Genomic DNA, 17,589 nt, shown 5'->3' with positions numbered 1-17,589 from the left:
CTCCTTGAACCCTGTCTTGGTACTGGTGACCAAGCCCTGTGACACATCGCCACCACTTTCGTGCCATCCCATGCTGTCTGGAGCAGAGTTTCTGCACACCCACCCAAACCTTTGTCCCCTATCCTGCTAACTGCCGAAGTGGGAGTGCTCTGGGAGCTGCACTCCTCCCTACCAGCTAAATAGCTGTCCCTGCAGCAAATGAGTTTGCAAAGTCCTGAGTCACTTGCTTTTGTGTTACCTGTATTGCTGTCCTGGATGCTGTTTTGTGCAATCCCAGAGGTCGAAGGGCACAGCAGGCATTCCTTTTATTAGTAGTGATAATTGTTGCCTTATTCCTGTTGCGTATGTAAGTATCGGGGAAGAGAGCTGAAGAGGGAAATGTTGGCTCAGGGTGGAGAAGCATAGGAAGGTGTTTGGAGGAAGGGTGCTTGCCAGTGACTTCACTGCTTTTTCATGGAATTAGATCTACACTGCTGAGGAATAAATGTGTGAGTAAAGTTTTCTGACATTCAGTGAAGTGTAAATTCTTAGGGATTTGAATAACATACCAAAATAAAGGCAGCATGTAAAGTAAATGCCTTCTGTGTGGCAACCACGCCTTGGATGGTGGCAGGGACAAGAATCTCAGATCCTCCATGTATTAATAAAAGGTTTCTCTCTGTTTCTTCAGCTTGACCTCACCAAACCCATTGAAGATCAGGGCCCTTTGGATGTGATCATACATAAACTGACAGATGTCATCCTTGAAGCAGACCAGAATGACAGCCAGTCACTTGAGTTGGTTCACAGGTTCCAGGTAAGTGGTTCTTTCATAGTCCTTCTGCATTTCAAGCAGGAGGATGATCTTGGTGCAGCAAATTCAGTCTGTTTTCTGTGCAGTTGGTAGGGTTTGATGAAAAGAACTCCCTGACACACTGCTGCCCTGCTACTGATTGTCCAGCAAAAATAGTTTTGTCAGTCTAAAATGGACTTGCATCTTTGGATACGTTTTACCTTGTATTGGTAAGGTTAGTAAGAACTGGTTTCCCACCAAATGTTGTCCTGATGTCATTCCAAGAGCATGAGTGCTGTTCACAAAGAGGAACAGGTGTTTGCAGAGTCCTTTATGCGCATCTCGCCCTGACAGAAGCCACTAAATTAATTTGGCCCAGTTCTGTCCAGTCTTTCTAGTTCCTGGAATGGTAATTTCTGTAACATCAAGGTTCCTGTGAGTGATTTTGTCCTCTAGTGCAGAGAATCCTGTTCTATTTTTTTTTTTTTCTCAAGTTTACATTGAAGGTCAGAAATACACAGGGCATAGTGGTACAGAGAACTGTTTTCCCAAAGCGTTCCTATCAGTAGTCTGAATATGCCGATGAAAATGATAAAGCAACACCTTTGTCATTTTAAAACGTGTTGCTTCTGGTGGATATCTTTGATCAAAGGTATATTCTTTTCTTCTCTTTCAAAGAGAGGCAAAATTTAAAAAGGTATTTTCAGAATTTTATGGAATATGCTTATGTCAGGTGGAAAAATGGCACAAATTCTGCAATTTTGACAACTCTGCTTTCTTGGGAAATTATGTTCTCTTTGCTCTGCTTAATGTTCTACAACTAGTAATGCAGAAAATATTTTACTTAATGGAGTCAATATTCTCTTTGCTGTAGTTACAAAGCTTTTCTGCTTCCTCCCACCTGTCTATTACTCAAACACACACAGGAGACGAAAAGGTTTGACTTCTGGGTCTGGCGCCCTGGCACCAGTTCTCTGAATAGTGGGTGACTATTCATCACTAAGTAGCGCAGGCATCCACTTCCCACAGCACTGGAAACTTGTAAATGTCCAAAGAAGCATATGGAGGGATGGACCTCAGGGGCTTTCTGCTCGCAGTTTTCCCCTGTTTCGGATGTTAACTAGTTTCCCTTCACAATATACCCATCCTGTCGATGGGTAAAACTGATGACCAAAGAGGCAGAAGGGCACATGTGTTAAGTTGCTCGCAGCTGATTAAGACTCATGAGATTCCTCATTCCCAATTCTTACGTTGTTGCATGCATTCCTGAAGGCCAGTCTTTATGAGGCACAGAGAGAGCAGCTCTGTGTAATACTGTGGATCCTCCCTTGTCCCCTGGAGAGCATGCTGTAGGGAACTTGTGCATGCAGTTGTAGAACAACAGTTGGTGTGTACCAGTAGAATTAATATCTAAAACACCTTTCTTTCATTCCTGAGCAAGAGACTCTTCAATGGATATGGGATATTTTTAATAAGAACTGCAACTAGTCAACTTACTGTATTTAATAGCTTAAGGTCACAAGCTGATACTTTCTCAAGTACCGAAGTGAGGTCTGGAGGAAACAGTACAGAGGATGCATTTTCCTAAAGCTGCATTTAACCACCAAGGTGAAGTTTGGTATGAAACAGGGTAAAGCACTTTGCAGCTAGAGCCTTAGCTTTGGCTGAGGACTTAGTGGGCTGTTCTCATGTCTGTGTGACAGCTGCTGCACTGCTGGAAGGCTGGTAGAGGTAAAATGACCTGCTAAAGCTAAATCCCTTACCCTGATAGATTTCTTAAAGTAATCATAATATGATATCTTGACATTACTCTGTGTACTTTTGTTACCGTTTAAATAACTTAATCCATTATTTTTGTATAGGTTAAATATTGAAGCTTTGTTTTTAAAGACATTTAAGTTAGAAAATCTCAGTGAAAATACAATTTTTATCTAAATGAGTTTGTGGGATAGATTCTGAGAGTGGTGAGAGAGAAGCAATACTTATGGATATATTATCTGTATATAATTATGCATAAATACCCATTTATTCTTTCGTTCAGGGACTTGCTCTTTGTATCGTTTTTTTTATAGCACTTGAAAAAGAATAATATCACCTGAATAGAGATGCAGTGGCCTAAAAACAACAACAGAAACAACCCCTTATGAAAAAAATGAAAACCCAATGACAACTGCAACTACAAACCCAAAACCTAAGTCCCCCTACCCAAAGTCTCTCCTAAAATTCTCAAATTCTACAGAGCTATGTAAGTTAAAACATATCACTGATCTTACAGGATTTATTTTCTTTCAAATGATAATATCGAGTACAGCAATATTTTTTAACCACAGACTATTTGAAGTGAAATTACTGATTTAAAGTTTTAGAAATTATAAATAGTTAGTTTGCATACAACAGTTAATACAGCATAAAAATAACAAGTGTATGTGGGGATGTTGTTTCCATTTTCTAAGCTTTTGTCAGGAAGAAGGTATTTTATATAGTGCTGCTTGGATTTTTTTTCAGAAAGTAAGATATAATTCAGTTTCAGTACAGAATTGCCTACTGCAGAGATCTCAAATTTCCACATTTTTTTTTTTCAATGGTGGTGGGGGCAGGAACAGGAGACCATAGGCAAAAGCTTTGCAAAACTTGAAGAAATTGTACATTTCTTTCAGGCTTATTGAATCTGTTTGCTGCTGTCATGCACAATGGCATTGATTTTTACCACCTGGACCTTTCGGTCATGCTATTTATGCGTTCTCTAGTAGTTCAGTTCTGCCAGTTCCTCACCTGGTGCTGTTTCTTCACCCTGCAGGCTAAGTCCAACGTGCATGCTTAAGGCTGTCTTCACAGTCCTCAAGAGCTGACCTCAGTTAAGAGGAGTGTTCTCCTGCAGCGTGTTAGGCTGTAAGCCTGAATTTGGGGTGGAAGCTGAAGGGCTCTTTGGTTTCAGTGTAAATTTCAATGGCTGTTTGCTGTCAGACTTCTTGAGCCCTCAACCATAAGGAGATTGTGATATGGGGGGATCTGGGCAGGTGGGAAGGAGTCTGTTGACCATTGTGAAGGCATCAGGCAAACTGATGAGAACTCCCAAGAGGCTTACATCCTCTGTACAGCAGTCCACACTCCCAGTGGAAGTTTCTGGAGATACACATATCAGAAAAGGCTGCAGACCCCTGATTTACAGGGATATTCTTATTGGGACAGTGTTACAACCTTCGCTAGCACTGGCAAGTCTCATTTGAGCTGCCTCATTTCAGAGCAGCTGAGAAATAGTTCTATTCAAATCCTGTGTACCGTGGTATGTGGCACTGGGACCCCTCTGGTTATATGCCTCTCGGCAGCTGCGACCTATTAGTGCACATGCCTCCTTGTCATTGCTGTATGGCTCACCTGTCAGGTTGTGCCCTTGATCAAAGTTTGGAGGCAGTGCATTGTGCTTCTGTTTCACCACAATTACTCTTTTCCAAGATGTGATTGTCCATGTCCTAAAGTGAACTTACTGAAATGTTCCCACGTCTCACAGGTTGGTTAACTCCTCATGTGTTAAAACTGTGGAGCAACTTGTTGCAAACAGTTTTAAATCATAGCCTTAATAAAAGGTAAACAACCAAACTCATATTGCCCTAAAATCCTACTTTATCTATTTGAGTAGAGCCTTGTGTGCAAGTTCAACAATTCAGCCCTGCCTCTCCTCTCCATCCCATTAGAAATAATAAATCAAGAGTTTCACCATATTCAAGGTGATCCCCTGTTAAAGGAAGCTGCATTATACCATCCCTGTGCTGTGTTGTTTCTTAGGACTGTGATGCAGCTCTTGCTGTCTTTGTTAACCTGGGAAATCACAGAGCTTTCAGTTTAGTGGCCTCCGAAGGAAACCAGTAAGAAGCCTTCCCTTAAGATTTGGAGCAAACAAATCTTACTGCTCTCTGTGTTTCTTCACCCGGCTCTTCTCTCCCATACTGCCACGTTCATCTGTGTTAACATCACCTCCCCTGTCTCCTGTGCCTGAGTGTTTTCTTGGCAGCGTGGCCTTAATCTCATACAACATGTACAGTAATGGGTGAGCTGTCGGGTCATTGATTGGACTGGGGATATGCTTCTTGTGACATGCTAACTAACGTGGGGAGGTAAGAACAGTCATTGATCCCAGGGAGTCATGGAGAGTACTGAGAGAGGTATTTGATAGAGCATGTCAGATTCTTTCTGTAGGATTTGCATAGTGATAAATAAATTTAAATACCTGCACAGTACAAGAGCAGTTACGTTGGATATTTTTGCAGATCTGTCTGCTGCCTTCTAAAAATAACAGAGAACAAAAGGAGAAACAAGCTGGGCTGGAACAGGTTTGGGTTATAGTAGAGTGAAACAAAAATAACTGTAATTCAGAGACTAGATAATAGGGTTGAAGTTCAGTCTTCTGTCTGTTACCATTGCTGCTATTTTGTTGCTGTAGAATGCTTATGTCTTTCTGTGCCTCAGCTTACCACCACCCTTTCATAAATTGGTCTCTATTTCTTAATAATGGACTTCATAATTTTCCTGTAAATACCAGTGTTCAAGTGAAAATAATACTGTGGTTCTTGCGAAGCTAATTTGCAGTAGGCTGACAGGAAGTTGAAACGTTTTTTTTTATAATACTGGAAATTTGGATTGTGTGTCAAGTGTTGTAGAAGGCAAAGGTATTGCTCACACCCTGGGGCATATGCTGCATGTAAGTCAGCACCCTTTAATTGTTGGTAGGTCTGTTAATCAATTAGTGTATCGTTAGAAAACCTCTCTCTACAGTAATGCATGCTCCATATATATTTTTCCAGAGCTCAAGTAGTAGAGACACATGGAAGTGAGGATAAGTTTCTGAGCAAGTCAGATGGAGAAGAAACAGTTCCCTGTCTCCTGACTTGATTGGTAAATACAGTTGAACTTGTTCAACTAACAGTATGAACTGTATAAGAAGGAAATAAATTGGGTGAAAAGCACCCTATGGATACAGAGCATTGCCTTATACCAGTGTCTTCTGTGCAGAGGATGGTAGTGAATTCTGCTCATGCTTTGAGGACTCCTCTACATTTTCATATTCATTTCATGTCCCTGTTGATGGTGGTTTTAGTCTTTTTTGAACACTCTGCCTAATTCCAGTTTAGCATTGCTGTGTTCACAACAGCAAGCTTCGGCCAGGCATACTCTAGAAAGGCTGTTGCAGGGCTATGCTAAGAAACTTGCTTAATTCTTCTTGTGAAACGCTTGGATCCAGCTGGATGGTGCCTTCAAGGCCTTCATTTTTAGGAATATTAAATTTAACCACAAATGAAAATAATAAAAAAGCCAAGAATGTTAGAGGAGAACTTAATGTTCTTTCTTCTCTCCCTGTCATTAGTTCTTGGTTGTACAGTAAACACTGTATTGTCTAATATATCTATTCTTTTTGAGGATACCATCTTCCTGCAAAGAAGTGCAATGTAATGCCTGAAGAATTAGAAGGGGATCCTGGAATGTGGGGTTAGTCACATGCTGTTCCACAGTTTCATTCTGTGATTTAGACCATCCCATTTGCATCCCTAAGTTATTGTTTTGCAAGCTGTAAATTAAAGGAAATGGTATTAACTCCCTTTTGACATTAGTATGAGAAGCCCTTTAGGTCAACTCAGAATGGCTGTCATAAGGACTTGGGGTTTGTTTCTGTTTGGAGCTCTGGTATGAATTTGTAGTAGCTATTATGACATCTGATTTACAGACCAAGTTACAATAGTCACGTTGATGTCTGATGATCTGTCTTTACAGGTAGAGTGTTCTTTAGCATAGCCCAGTGGATGACTTGTCTACAGTCACGTAGTTGAACGAGAATGTAGGTTTCCGTTACTGGACTACACATATTTCTGACTGTGGGTATGGAATTATAATCTCTCAGTATCTTCAAAACTCATTCATTAGAAAAAGATCCTCTCCCAGTGCCTTCCAAACCAGGAGAGGATCTTTTTCTAGTGAATGAATGAGACAGAGGGCAGGGACCCCTGTGAGCAGGCTTCTGAATGATATCCTCTCACCAGTGAACCAAGGCCTTGGGCTTCTGGTTCTGCACATGCAACTGAGTTGTGCCGTATCATTGGCATGCAGGAAACTTTCACTGTAGTAAAACATGTACCCAAGAACCAGCGGAGCAGAGGAGAGGTCTATCAGCATTGAATTACATGCCAAAGTGTGTTTAAAGGGTATACTCTCACGTAATTTTGTATACAGGGCAGAAACTGACAGGAAATTGCTGCCTGTCTCCATCTGTCCTGTATTATTTTTAAGATATTGAAAACTATTAGAAATGAAGAGAAGTATATTCCTTAGAAAAAATAAATTGTAAGAATCCATTTGTATAAAGTGTGTGGGGTGGGGTTGTTGTTTTTTTTTAAACTAAAATCAATGAGCAACTTAGAAAATGTAAAGTGACCACCTTGCAAGGGAGCTACTTGTGTGTGTGTGATGTTGCATAAGCACTGTGGTATTTCTGGCACCTGCACACAAGCGGAAATAGTGTGGTTCCCTTATTATTCATTAAATTGACTGAAAAAGTTCTGATTATCGTAACCAGACCAAACAGTGCAAAATTCCTGATGCTAATTTTCCTGCTATTTAATATAAATGTAACAGCAAGATGATACCTGGCACCAGTCTTACTGTTGGCTCCATAAAGCAGTCTTCCAGGCATCATAGAGCAAGGGATCCTTGACCACAGCAGGAGGAACGATCTGCCAGGCTACATTTATGACCTTTGTAAGAATAACTTTTTTTCAGAGCTGTATTGTAGAGGCCTTGACCATCTCATCTGCAAGAGCTAAGGAGGAGACTGGCTTCACTTTTAGATGAGTCTGTGTGCCTGCTCTCTGGAGTCTGTGATGAACTGTTGTATGGTCTGGTGGAGAGTGCTAATAGACTAGGAAGCCTCTTAGCATGCCCTTTTTGTCTTGCTGTTTAATTACTGTTCTCAATTGCCTTGTAAAAAATAATCGTTACAGGAGACTCTGAAAACGGCAGGGAGGAGTTGCCTGTTGCCAGTGGGCTTTTTAGCTACAGAAGACCTTTAGGGCTGAGCTTTCTGAGGTCTTCATGCTAGTTGGATGTGGTCTGGACTGCAGTTTCTCAGGAGAATATTGGTGGGTGCAGATTGTTCTCCACTGCACTGAAGATCAGTGATGAGTGCCTAGTGATCTCATCCAAAGCTGAAATAAAGGCTGCATGCAGCACCTAGTGTAGTGCATGAAGTGCAAAGTAAAGAAATCTTTCCATTTGCTTCGTAGGACACTTAGATCCTTATTTTGAGGATTATGATTATTTGTAGAGATGATGATTAGTCTCCATTCCTACCCACTGTAACACTGGGCTGAACTGATTGAACGTAGCTTATTTGTCTAGTAAAAAATTGTTACAGTCCTTGGTGGTTCCTTCTTGACCAGAGGAATGTGGAGAGAAGTCAGGCGGGAAGAGGCATAGTCTCTAAGGGTCCCTTTCACTTGCTGGTGCTCCAGTTCCTGTCGTCTTGGTAAGAAAGAGAACCAAACTACCCCAGTTTCTGCCTTCTAGACAAAGTTTATGACTTTGAAAAGTGAGTATGTTTTGGCTTGTGTAAGACATTGACTGGGGAATCTTTGTTATGCTCTGATTAGAGCAAAATACTCTCTGAGCAGCTGCCTGTCATAGCTGTACAGGGGATTGAGTAGCTTCATTCATTGCAGCTTCGTACTAGTCTGTTCCATTCAAAATTATGGCTCAAGTGATGGAAAATCAATAGGGTTATTAATTTGTCTTTCAGAGCTTTTTCTGAACAGGTTCTCTTTGCATTAACCTTCTTAAAAAGATAGATCAGAAGCAGGTTTTATGTCTAGGCTTCTGCTATCAGGTTGATGAAAATTTAAAGTGTTTCCTCCTCCTCGCCCTCCAACTGTTCACTCTCCCACTCTGAAGTTGTCCAGGACAGGCTCTTCTATTCTTGATTCAGAAGCTTCCTTAGAAGGGTTTCGGACTGGGAGGAAGAAAGATCAGGGAGATAGTTTGGAAGGGAAGGAGTTAGGGGATTGCTCTTGCTTGGAAGAGGATTGTTCTTGCTGCACTGATTGCTTGCTTCAGAAGTCTCAGCTGCAAGAAGGTGATTTGGGTACATACTCATGGAGATTATGCCAGTGGATTTTTAATGCTGTTCATTTGTGGTGGTTGGTTGGTTGGTTTGTTTTAAGATACTGTTCTGGTTCTGGCCCATTCTGTTGCTGGTTTTTCAGCTTTGTACTCTGAAAATACTTATACATTTCAAAGTTCTTTTCACATGCTCTGCTGAGAAAAGGCAAGTGAAAAATCAAAGGGAGCTATCAAACCTTAGTAATTTTTTTTTCTTATTGGGCAGACAGGGTGAGACACAAAGTTGAAATGGTCTTTTGCACCTGAATTCACAGGCCAATACCTGTGTGTTTCCCATTTGAAAAATAATTCTGTCTTACATTTGGTGGAAGAGCCTCATAAGCAGGCAAAATTAACTAAAAAATTGTCATTCAAATGCTAACTGGTAGGATAGCTTCCTGTGGGTATGTATTTGCAAGATGCAGCAGTGGTGGACTTTTGAAGGCAAAACAGGGAAGCTGAGTACTCAGAAAGTTACTTTGAGATGTACAGTGAATAGAAATGTAACAGAAAAGATGTCCCCACTTCCCCTTGCTGCCCCCCTCATCCCTTCCAGCCACTGCAGGAATCTCATTTAGATATAGAGGCAAACAATTTTGAGATGAGTGTTTGTTTAAGATCCAACTTGCCTACGCCTTTCCTTTTGAAAGGAGGTGTCTGTGAAGAGAGCCGATCACAGCCCAGGACAACAAAAAGGAACCTTTAAGTCTGAATCTGACGCAAACTCTTTAGACAAGCTTGTGTCTGTCTTTACATCTGTTTCCCCCTTGGAAAATGTCGGTCTGTTGTTATAAGTGCTCATCTTCGTGTTTCTGTACATGGGAAAACACAAATCCAAATGCTGTTATTGTTTCATTTGCTAACTTCTTTTTTTTAATATGGAACTTTTGTTTAATATTAAGCAAAAGATTATAGAAGTTTTATTACTTAGTAATAAAATCAAGTCAATGAGTAAGTGAGTCTCTGTTATCATCTAATGACCTAATATTTGCAGTAGATACTGTATCAACTTTCTGTTAAAATATATATTTTTTTAAAAAAAAAAATCATTAGCTACCTTTTTGGGTAAAATGACAAACGACTCTATTCTCATCTATACACAGGCTTCTCAAGAAAAGTGTTTTGGTTTGTTTTGTTTTTTTAAAATCTCAGGGTTATATCCAGAGGTATTTAATAGGGAACATGAAATACTTGGTCTCTCTTTGATTTCAAGTTTCATTGCTGGCCTTCTGCCAGTAACAGGGCCAGTAAAGAGCATGACTGAATGCCAAGCCTGGAATACAAACAAAGGAGGATCTGCTAAAAGTCCTTGTTTCTTCTAGTTTGCTTTTATTATGTCAAAGATTAGAAAGAGGAAAACATAGACGTTGTCTAGGTCAAGCTGAACTGCAGCCCAAGGGCAGAGCCCTTTCAAAATATTGTTGGGAAGCCTAAATACCCTCCAGATTGTTGCCTAGGTTGTTGGAGTCTGCTGTTGGATACCAGCCTTTGGTAAATCCACCAAAGGAGAGTGCAGAGTTGTTTTGTTGGAATGACCAGAGAAGATTTGAACATTCAAAGTTGAAAGGTTGTGCTGTACTGAAAGCTATCTCTTGGCTTCAGTGTTTCTCTTTTTCCTTCTGCAACCGCTCTGTTTTCAAGTTTGTATCTATTGGATAGCTCATCTGCTATCAAAATTCTTAGACACAAACCCTTCATGTTCATCCAGATCGGTATTTCTGGTAGTGGAGCCATTCTGTGCCATGGGAACAGTGCTGCTACTTAGGCTACATCAAGAGTTTTCCAATCTGTTAAGTGATCTTCACAGTTATATATTCAGTAAAATATTATGCCTGAGTGTGCAGCAGTTCCTAGTAAGGAATCAAAATTTATGAAAGGTTTCACATTGGCTACCATAATTGTTCCTGTGAAGCTAACAAAATTGATTTTTCTTATTGCAATTTCCTATTGTAGGGAATTGGTGTTAAGGTATGGATTTTTAAATTATTTATTTAAGTCATTTTCTGTGCATAGATACTGGAACTCTTTCTTTTGCATGTGCTGGTGATGTACTGGTATGAGGTGTGGGAGACTGGGAAAGTTGTTGGCAGCTACATGCCCAAGGGGAGGCTGGGTGATTTGATGGTGCGACTGGTGCAACTTGATGGTTCTGTTTTTGAATATAGAGTTAATACTTTGTGATGGAAATCCAAGCAACACACAATACCGTGAGAAGAGGTGCAGCGTTATAAGGACTTGATTGCATTTTGATGCTCCTGTCCCCTAAACAGCTTCAGCAGTTAACCACTAGCTGTGTTCAAATAGAGATGTCCTATACAAATACATTGACCTTGTTCTGCATTGAAGACTCCTTTGCTTCAAAGGGGAGGCCGTTTCTGGATTCAGTTAAAATGAGAGATCTGTAGCCCATCCCTAGATTAGCTCTAGGAGATACTTACTTCAGGTCCCAGTCCTTTCCTTTAGTCAGGTGATGCAGATCTTCACTGCCCTGCTGACAGTCTGAGTTTTGTTGTTCCTGTGCCCTCTGGCTGAATGAGTAACTAAGCCTGTAAATGGAGAGGAGCTGGAGAACAGTACCTAAAATAAGTTTGATGCTGAGAAATTTCCTTTTTTTATAAAGAAAGCTCATTTTCAGGCTCCTGTGTGTGTGTATGAAGGGGCTGTCCCCTTACACTCAGTACAGTTGTTCTTGACATTACAGTACTTTGTTAAAGTCCTCCAGACTCTTAAGTGGCTTCTGGAAAACAGCCCTCACTTCCTTCACCTTCATTGGCTATTTCACGTTTGCCTTTTTTGAGGCTCCTTAAGGCAACAGGATGAAAAATCAGTCACTGGAAAGTCAGCTAAGATGCTCACTTCTGTTGACACGTTGCCTGGTGTAGAATGGCCTTGGGATCATGTCTTTGTTCCTGTTAAACTTCGTGATACTCTGTCAGGCTTACTGCTTGGATGATCTTCTAATACGGTTTAGAGCTATTATCATTATAAATAAGGCACTGTGAAGTTCCTTACAGAAAACATAAAAAAGCAAGGCTCCCTCTGGAAATACTTAGTGACGTGAGCCAAAATACCAAGTGGAACACACATAACCCAGGGGAGCAAGGATAGCCCTCAGTGCTGAGGTGAGCATCAGGAAGATTTGGGAAGGTGCACAAGGACCCAGGAGACAGAAGAATCGTTCCCTCCTTGGAGGGGAGTGAAGGGGATGGAGGATGCAGGGCAGGACAAATGTATGTGTGAGGGGAAGGATTAGTATGTACAGAGTAGGGGCTGGGCCAGGATGGAAGTATGGGGAGCTTGAATTCAAGGTGGAACCAGAGACTAGTCAAGGCGGAGGGGTGGTGGTCACCACAGTGTGAAAGGAAGAGCTAGTACATGCTTCTGAAATGCTGCAGGACGTTTGCTGTCAGATTTCTGCTGAGGTCACGTTTCGGAGCTGTGGCTTGTTCAGTCTGGTTACCATGCGTACTTACCTGCCACCCCACCAGGGTATTGGCTGTCTGAATTTGCTCATCCTCTCGGTATGCTCATGAAGACGCAGACTCTGGTAGCTCCCTATCTTTTAAGCTGAGGCATAGAGGGGCTAAAAGAGCTGTCTTGTTATCACAGAATTGTATAGGTTGGAAAAGACCTTTAAGATCATCGAGTCCAACCGTAAACCTAACACTACCGAGACCACCACTACACCATGTCCCTAAGCACCTCATCCAAACGTCTTTTAAATACCTCCAGGGATGGCAACTCAACCACTTCCCTGGGCAGCCTGTTCCAATGCTTGATAACCCTTTCAGTGAAGTAAAATTTCCTAATATCCAGTCTAAACCTCCCCTGGCGCAACTTGAGGCCATTTCCTCTCGTCCTAGCACTTGTTACCTGGGAGAAGAGACCGACCCCCACCTCTCTACAACCTCCTTTCAGGTAGTTGTGGAGAGCAATAAGGTCTCCCCTCAGCCTCCTTTTCTCCAGGCTAAACAACCCCAGTTCCCTCAGCCGCTCCTCATAAGACTTCTGCTCTAGACCCTTCACCAGCTTCGTTGCCCTTCTCTGGACACGCTCCAGCACCTCAATGTCTCTCTTGTAGTGAGGGGCCCAAAACTGAACACAGTATTCGAGGTGCAGCCTCACCAGTGCTGAGTACAGGGGCACGATCACTTCCCTACTCCTGCTGGCCACACTACTCCTGATACAAGCCAGGATGCCATTGGCTTTCTTGGCCACCTGGGCACACTGCTGGCTCATATTCACGCAGCTGTCAACTAACATGCGCAGGTCCTCTTCCACCGGGCAGCTTTCCAGCCACTCTTCCCCAAGCCTGTAGCGTTGCATGGGGTTGCTGTGACCCAAGTGCAGGACCTTGCACTTAGCCTTGTTGAACCTCATACAGTTGGCCCCAGCCCATCAATCCAGCCTGTCCAGGTCCCTCTGCAGAGCCTTCCTACCCTCAAGCAGATCAACACTCCCGCACAACTTGGTGTCATCTGCAAACTGACTGAGGTTGCACTCGATCCCTTCATCCAGATCATTGATAAAGGTATTAAACAGAACTGGCCCCAGCACAGAGCCCTGGAGAACACCACTTGTGACCAGCCACCAACTGGAGTAAACTCCATTCACCACCATTCTTTGGGCCTGGCCATCCAGCCAGTTCTTTACCCAGCGAAGGGTACACCTGTCCAAGCCATGAGCAGCCAGTTTCTCCAGGAGAATGCTGTGGGAAACCGTGTCAAAGGCTTTACTGAAGTCTAGATAGACAACATCCACAGCCTTTCCCTCATCCACTAGGTGGGTCACCTTGTCATAGAAGGAGATCAGGTTGGTCAAGCAGGACCTGCCTTTCCTGAACCCATGCTGGCTGGGCTTGATCCCTTGGTTATCCTCTACATGCCGTGTGATGGCTCTCAGGATGATCTGCTCCATCAGCTTCCCCGGTACCAAGGTCAGGCTGACAGGCCTGTAGTTCCCCGGGTCCTCCTTCCGCCCCTTCTTGTAGATGGGTGTCACATTAGCTAATCTCCAGTCAACTGGCACCTCCCCAGTTAGCCAGGACTGCTGGTAAATGATGGAAAGGGGCTTGGTGAGCACTTCTGCCAGTTCCTTCAGTACTCTCGGGTGGATTTCATCAGGCCCCATAGACTTGTGAGTGTCTAAGTGGTGCAGCAGGTCACTAACCATTGCCCCCTGGATTATGGGGGCTCCATTCTGGTCCCTGTCCCTATCTTCCAACTCAGGGGGCTGGGTACCCAGAGAACAATTGGCCCGACTATTAAAGACTGAGGCAAAGAAGGCATTAATACGTTGAGATACTCTAATACAGTTTCGTGATCAGCAAGTTTAAGCTAATGCCCTAATCACTGGATCATCCTAGTTCCACAAGGTGTCTTCTGGTGCTGCGTAAAAGCGCACGTATGCTTAAACACACGTAGGTGTTTAAGATGCATTAGGTAACAAGTTACTCCTGTCTCTTCTGTATTTGAAAGCTGACTGCTCTGCTTGAGACTCTGGGAGTACTGGGGGCAGAAGACTCATGAAAACTGTTCTCTGTATGTTCTGGGTATTAATGACTTGAAATGAACCCACCTTCTGCTCCAGTGAGGCAAAGAGGCTTTTTGTCCAGGCTACACTGCAAGGGTGAGACAGCAGCTGGGTCTGACAGTCTTGATGACTGACTGCCCAAAAGTCTCTGTCCCTTACTTTTCCCACGTGGCAGCAAGGTTGAGCATACCTTTGGGGAATTCACTCTTTGTGTTCTGCAGGGATTATTAAATATGTCAGACACATGTATTGCCACTGAAGGGTGTCTTATACCCTGTGAAGGAAAGCTACTTGTTTGCTGTGGGCGATGCAGTGTGTTCCATAAACCCCAATGCGGATCCTCTTAGCCTCAGAAGAATAATCCCCTTTTAGCAAGCCATCAGTTCAGAGTATGTAGTCAGCAGAAAGCAACAGTTTGCCAGTGCTAGGAGGAGTGGGAGGAAGAAGTCTGCTTCCCCAGTCAATGTCTGGAGCGAAATCACTTGCTGGGAATAGATGATGCCATTCTTTTATCTCCAGCTCAGTATCCAGCAAAGTGCGTCTCCTGAGGCCACCTCATCATACTCCTGAGTATCTTTTGGAGTATGTTTTGTTCTCTGAAGTAACCAACTTAAGGAAGTAGGACTTCATGGAAGTCCATTACTTGCAGGAGCATTTACCATGCATTTGCATGGATGGATTTAAAGAAATGAATGGAAATGTAAAGATGGCTTTGGGAAGTTGGGTAAAACAGAGGCAGATGCTAACTTTGGAAATGTTTGCTGATTTTGGATAGGGTAAGATGGATGCTTGTTTGTCCCATTGACTTTATGGGGCCAGGTTGGGGCAATGATGAAGGAACTCAGCTTCTGTTCTGAGAAACAGAAGGAAGTTTTGTTGGGTTTGCAAGGGCAATACCTGGCAGCTGTGTCTGTGTTCATGGCCAAGATGCAGTAGTGCAGTCATGACCTCAGGGAATGGGCAATTGAGTTCCTAAGATGAAGATTCATGAGAACATTAACTTTGCTTTGTTCTTGTAGTCAGGAGAGCAGAGTATGAACTTAGAGAAGTGACAAGATAGATGCTTTCAAAACTCAATGAAGACACAATGAAGAAGCAACCTCTTCAGCTCTGCCAAAAAAATTTCCAGCCCTTATCATCCAGCTCTTAATGCTGTCTTTGGCCCACCTAGAGGACAGCAATAATAACAACATTAAAGAACCCAGATGTAGTTCTGAGCTTAGTTCAGACAGTTGTGATGTTCACATGCAGTAATTCAGTGCAAGGCTGACCCCAAGATAGCAGTGTGTCATCTTTCTTCTCCTAATTGCTTTTCTCAGCCCTGCTTACAGCTGTTACTGTGGCACTTTGCCACTGGCTCCCTTCTGAGTTGATGTGGTTGCAGCGCAGGTTTCACTGCTGATGGTGAGTCCACAGGAGAAATTTGCCATCCTAAAACAGTTAGCTGTCACGTTTGTGTTTGTTTCAAATGTCAGTGTCTAGACTGTCTGGTGACTTCCTGCATTGCCAACGTCCGTTTGCCTCCCCTTGAAGAGAGACTGGACATTGGGGTTTTTAACGTTGTCTGTTCTCTTCCCCATCTCACTATTTTTCCCACACTCTTCGGCCAACCTAATGCCTCTTTTTTTTTTCCCCCTGCTATGTATTTGTTTTGCAGGAGTATATTGATGCTCATCCAGAAACCATTATCCTGGACCCTCTTCCGGCTATTCGTACGCTTCTGGACCGATCCAAGTCTTACGAGCTAATTCGGCAAATAGAAGCATACATGCAAGGTAGGCCAATACCTGCTCTCCCTGAAGGCTCTTATTGTGACTCTAGAGAAGGAAGCAGCTGGCTTCGGGAGGCTGGATGTGAGGTTTGAAGTAGTGGTTTTGGGCCCCTCGTTCTGTCTTTCCATGGGAGCACAAACACTAAAGCATTCCGGCGTCACAGGATTGCCCTCTAGAATCCCATGCTCTTCTTTTTCCATGTATACAAAGGAGGTTTGCATCTGGTTAAAAATACAATGTGGATTTAATGGGGAGCATATTTACTACAGTGAGCACTCCCAGAAATCTTCTGCAAAACATTGTCTTTTTGTGCATGCTGGTAAATTGAAATGACTGTACAAACTTAGCAGCTTGTCATAAGAATCCTGAGGCCTGAATTTGGGGGAGATTTATGGAAGAAGAAAAACTGGTTTTGGAAAGGACTGAAAGAAATTAAATCGTAAATAGAGCTAAGATCTTTGAGAAGCACTGGAAGCCTGTTGCACAAGTTAGTTGCTGGGAGGAACATAAATGCACTTCTGGTGTTGGCTAGTTACCTGACATAGCCTGTTGCCTTTAATTGGCATCATTTGCATTGTATTCACATGTTTAGAAGTCATGCCTTTTCAACCTGAATAATTCTAGTATCTTACCATTTTAACCATTGTAACTTTTGGGTTAAGTTAGTCTTTCATTCCCTTTCTACTTCTGTTACTGTCATAGTCTTGAAATATTTATTGGCTTTTGAGTTTAAACCTAGAGTAGCTCTTGAAGTAACCATTTCATGTGTTAGATGACTATACTTGGGGGAAATAGTATTGCTGAACTGTGTCCTAATGGGGCACGATTGGAACATTGTGATTGTGTTATCACTGTCTTGATGGACAGATAAGAAGCTCATCAATTTGTATTTTTATAATTGTGGATTTATAGACATACTGTTTGCATCTGACCTGCCTGACCCCATCAGCAGTGTCCGTGTAAAAATAAGACTTAATAATTCACGGGACTTTCCTTTGTCTTTTGGCATCTCTTCAGGAGAAAATGTTCAATTAGTTTAAAAGGATTTTGTTTTGGAGTGGTTATTGCTGTTTGTGAGTGGGAGAGAGGTGCTGAGGGAAACCTGTGCTCCGAGGAAGTGGTTGGGATTTTGTTCCAGCAGTGGAGAGATTCAGTAGGTGTTTTTTCTTCATATTCTTCTTAAATTGCCATTGGTGGTATTATTGTTATCTCTATGACAACAATATGTTTGGGAGAGCATCCAGTTTTTGCAATTAGTTTGTCGTGTACATATTTCAGTGGCCTCTGGTCAAACTGATGAGAAAAAGGAATAAACGCTTAAGGAGAAAAAAGAAAGAAGTAGGTTTGTATTCAGTTAAAACTGACACTTTAAAG

The 17,589-nt window shown here is 42.5% G+C and overlaps 1 protein-coding gene across 2 annotated transcripts in view; it reads left to right on the top strand.

The window, feature by feature from the left end:
- The window catches only part of ITPK1 (inositol-tetrakisphosphate 1-kinase), a 161,840-nt gene that overhangs the window by 79,611 nt on the left and 64,640 nt on the right, over positions 1–17,589 (top strand). For both annotated transcript variants that reach the window (XM_072864021.1, XM_072864022.1), the window contains exons 4-5: positions 671–796; positions 16,101–16,218. In XM_072864021.1, coding sequence (XP_072720122.1) covers positions 671–796; positions 16,101–16,218 — 244 coding nt within the window. The remainder of the gene's footprint in view (positions 1–670; positions 797–16,100; positions 16,219–17,589) is intronic.

The sequence above is a fragment of the Ciconia boyciana genome, chromosome 6 (genome assembly GCF_034638445.1).
Source record: "Ciconia boyciana chromosome 6, ASM3463844v1, whole genome shotgun sequence".
NCBI classification, from domain to species: Eukaryota; Metazoa; Chordata; class Aves; order Ciconiiformes; family Ciconiidae; genus Ciconia; species Ciconia boyciana.
This window is presented reverse-complemented; position numbering and strand designations above follow the sequence as displayed.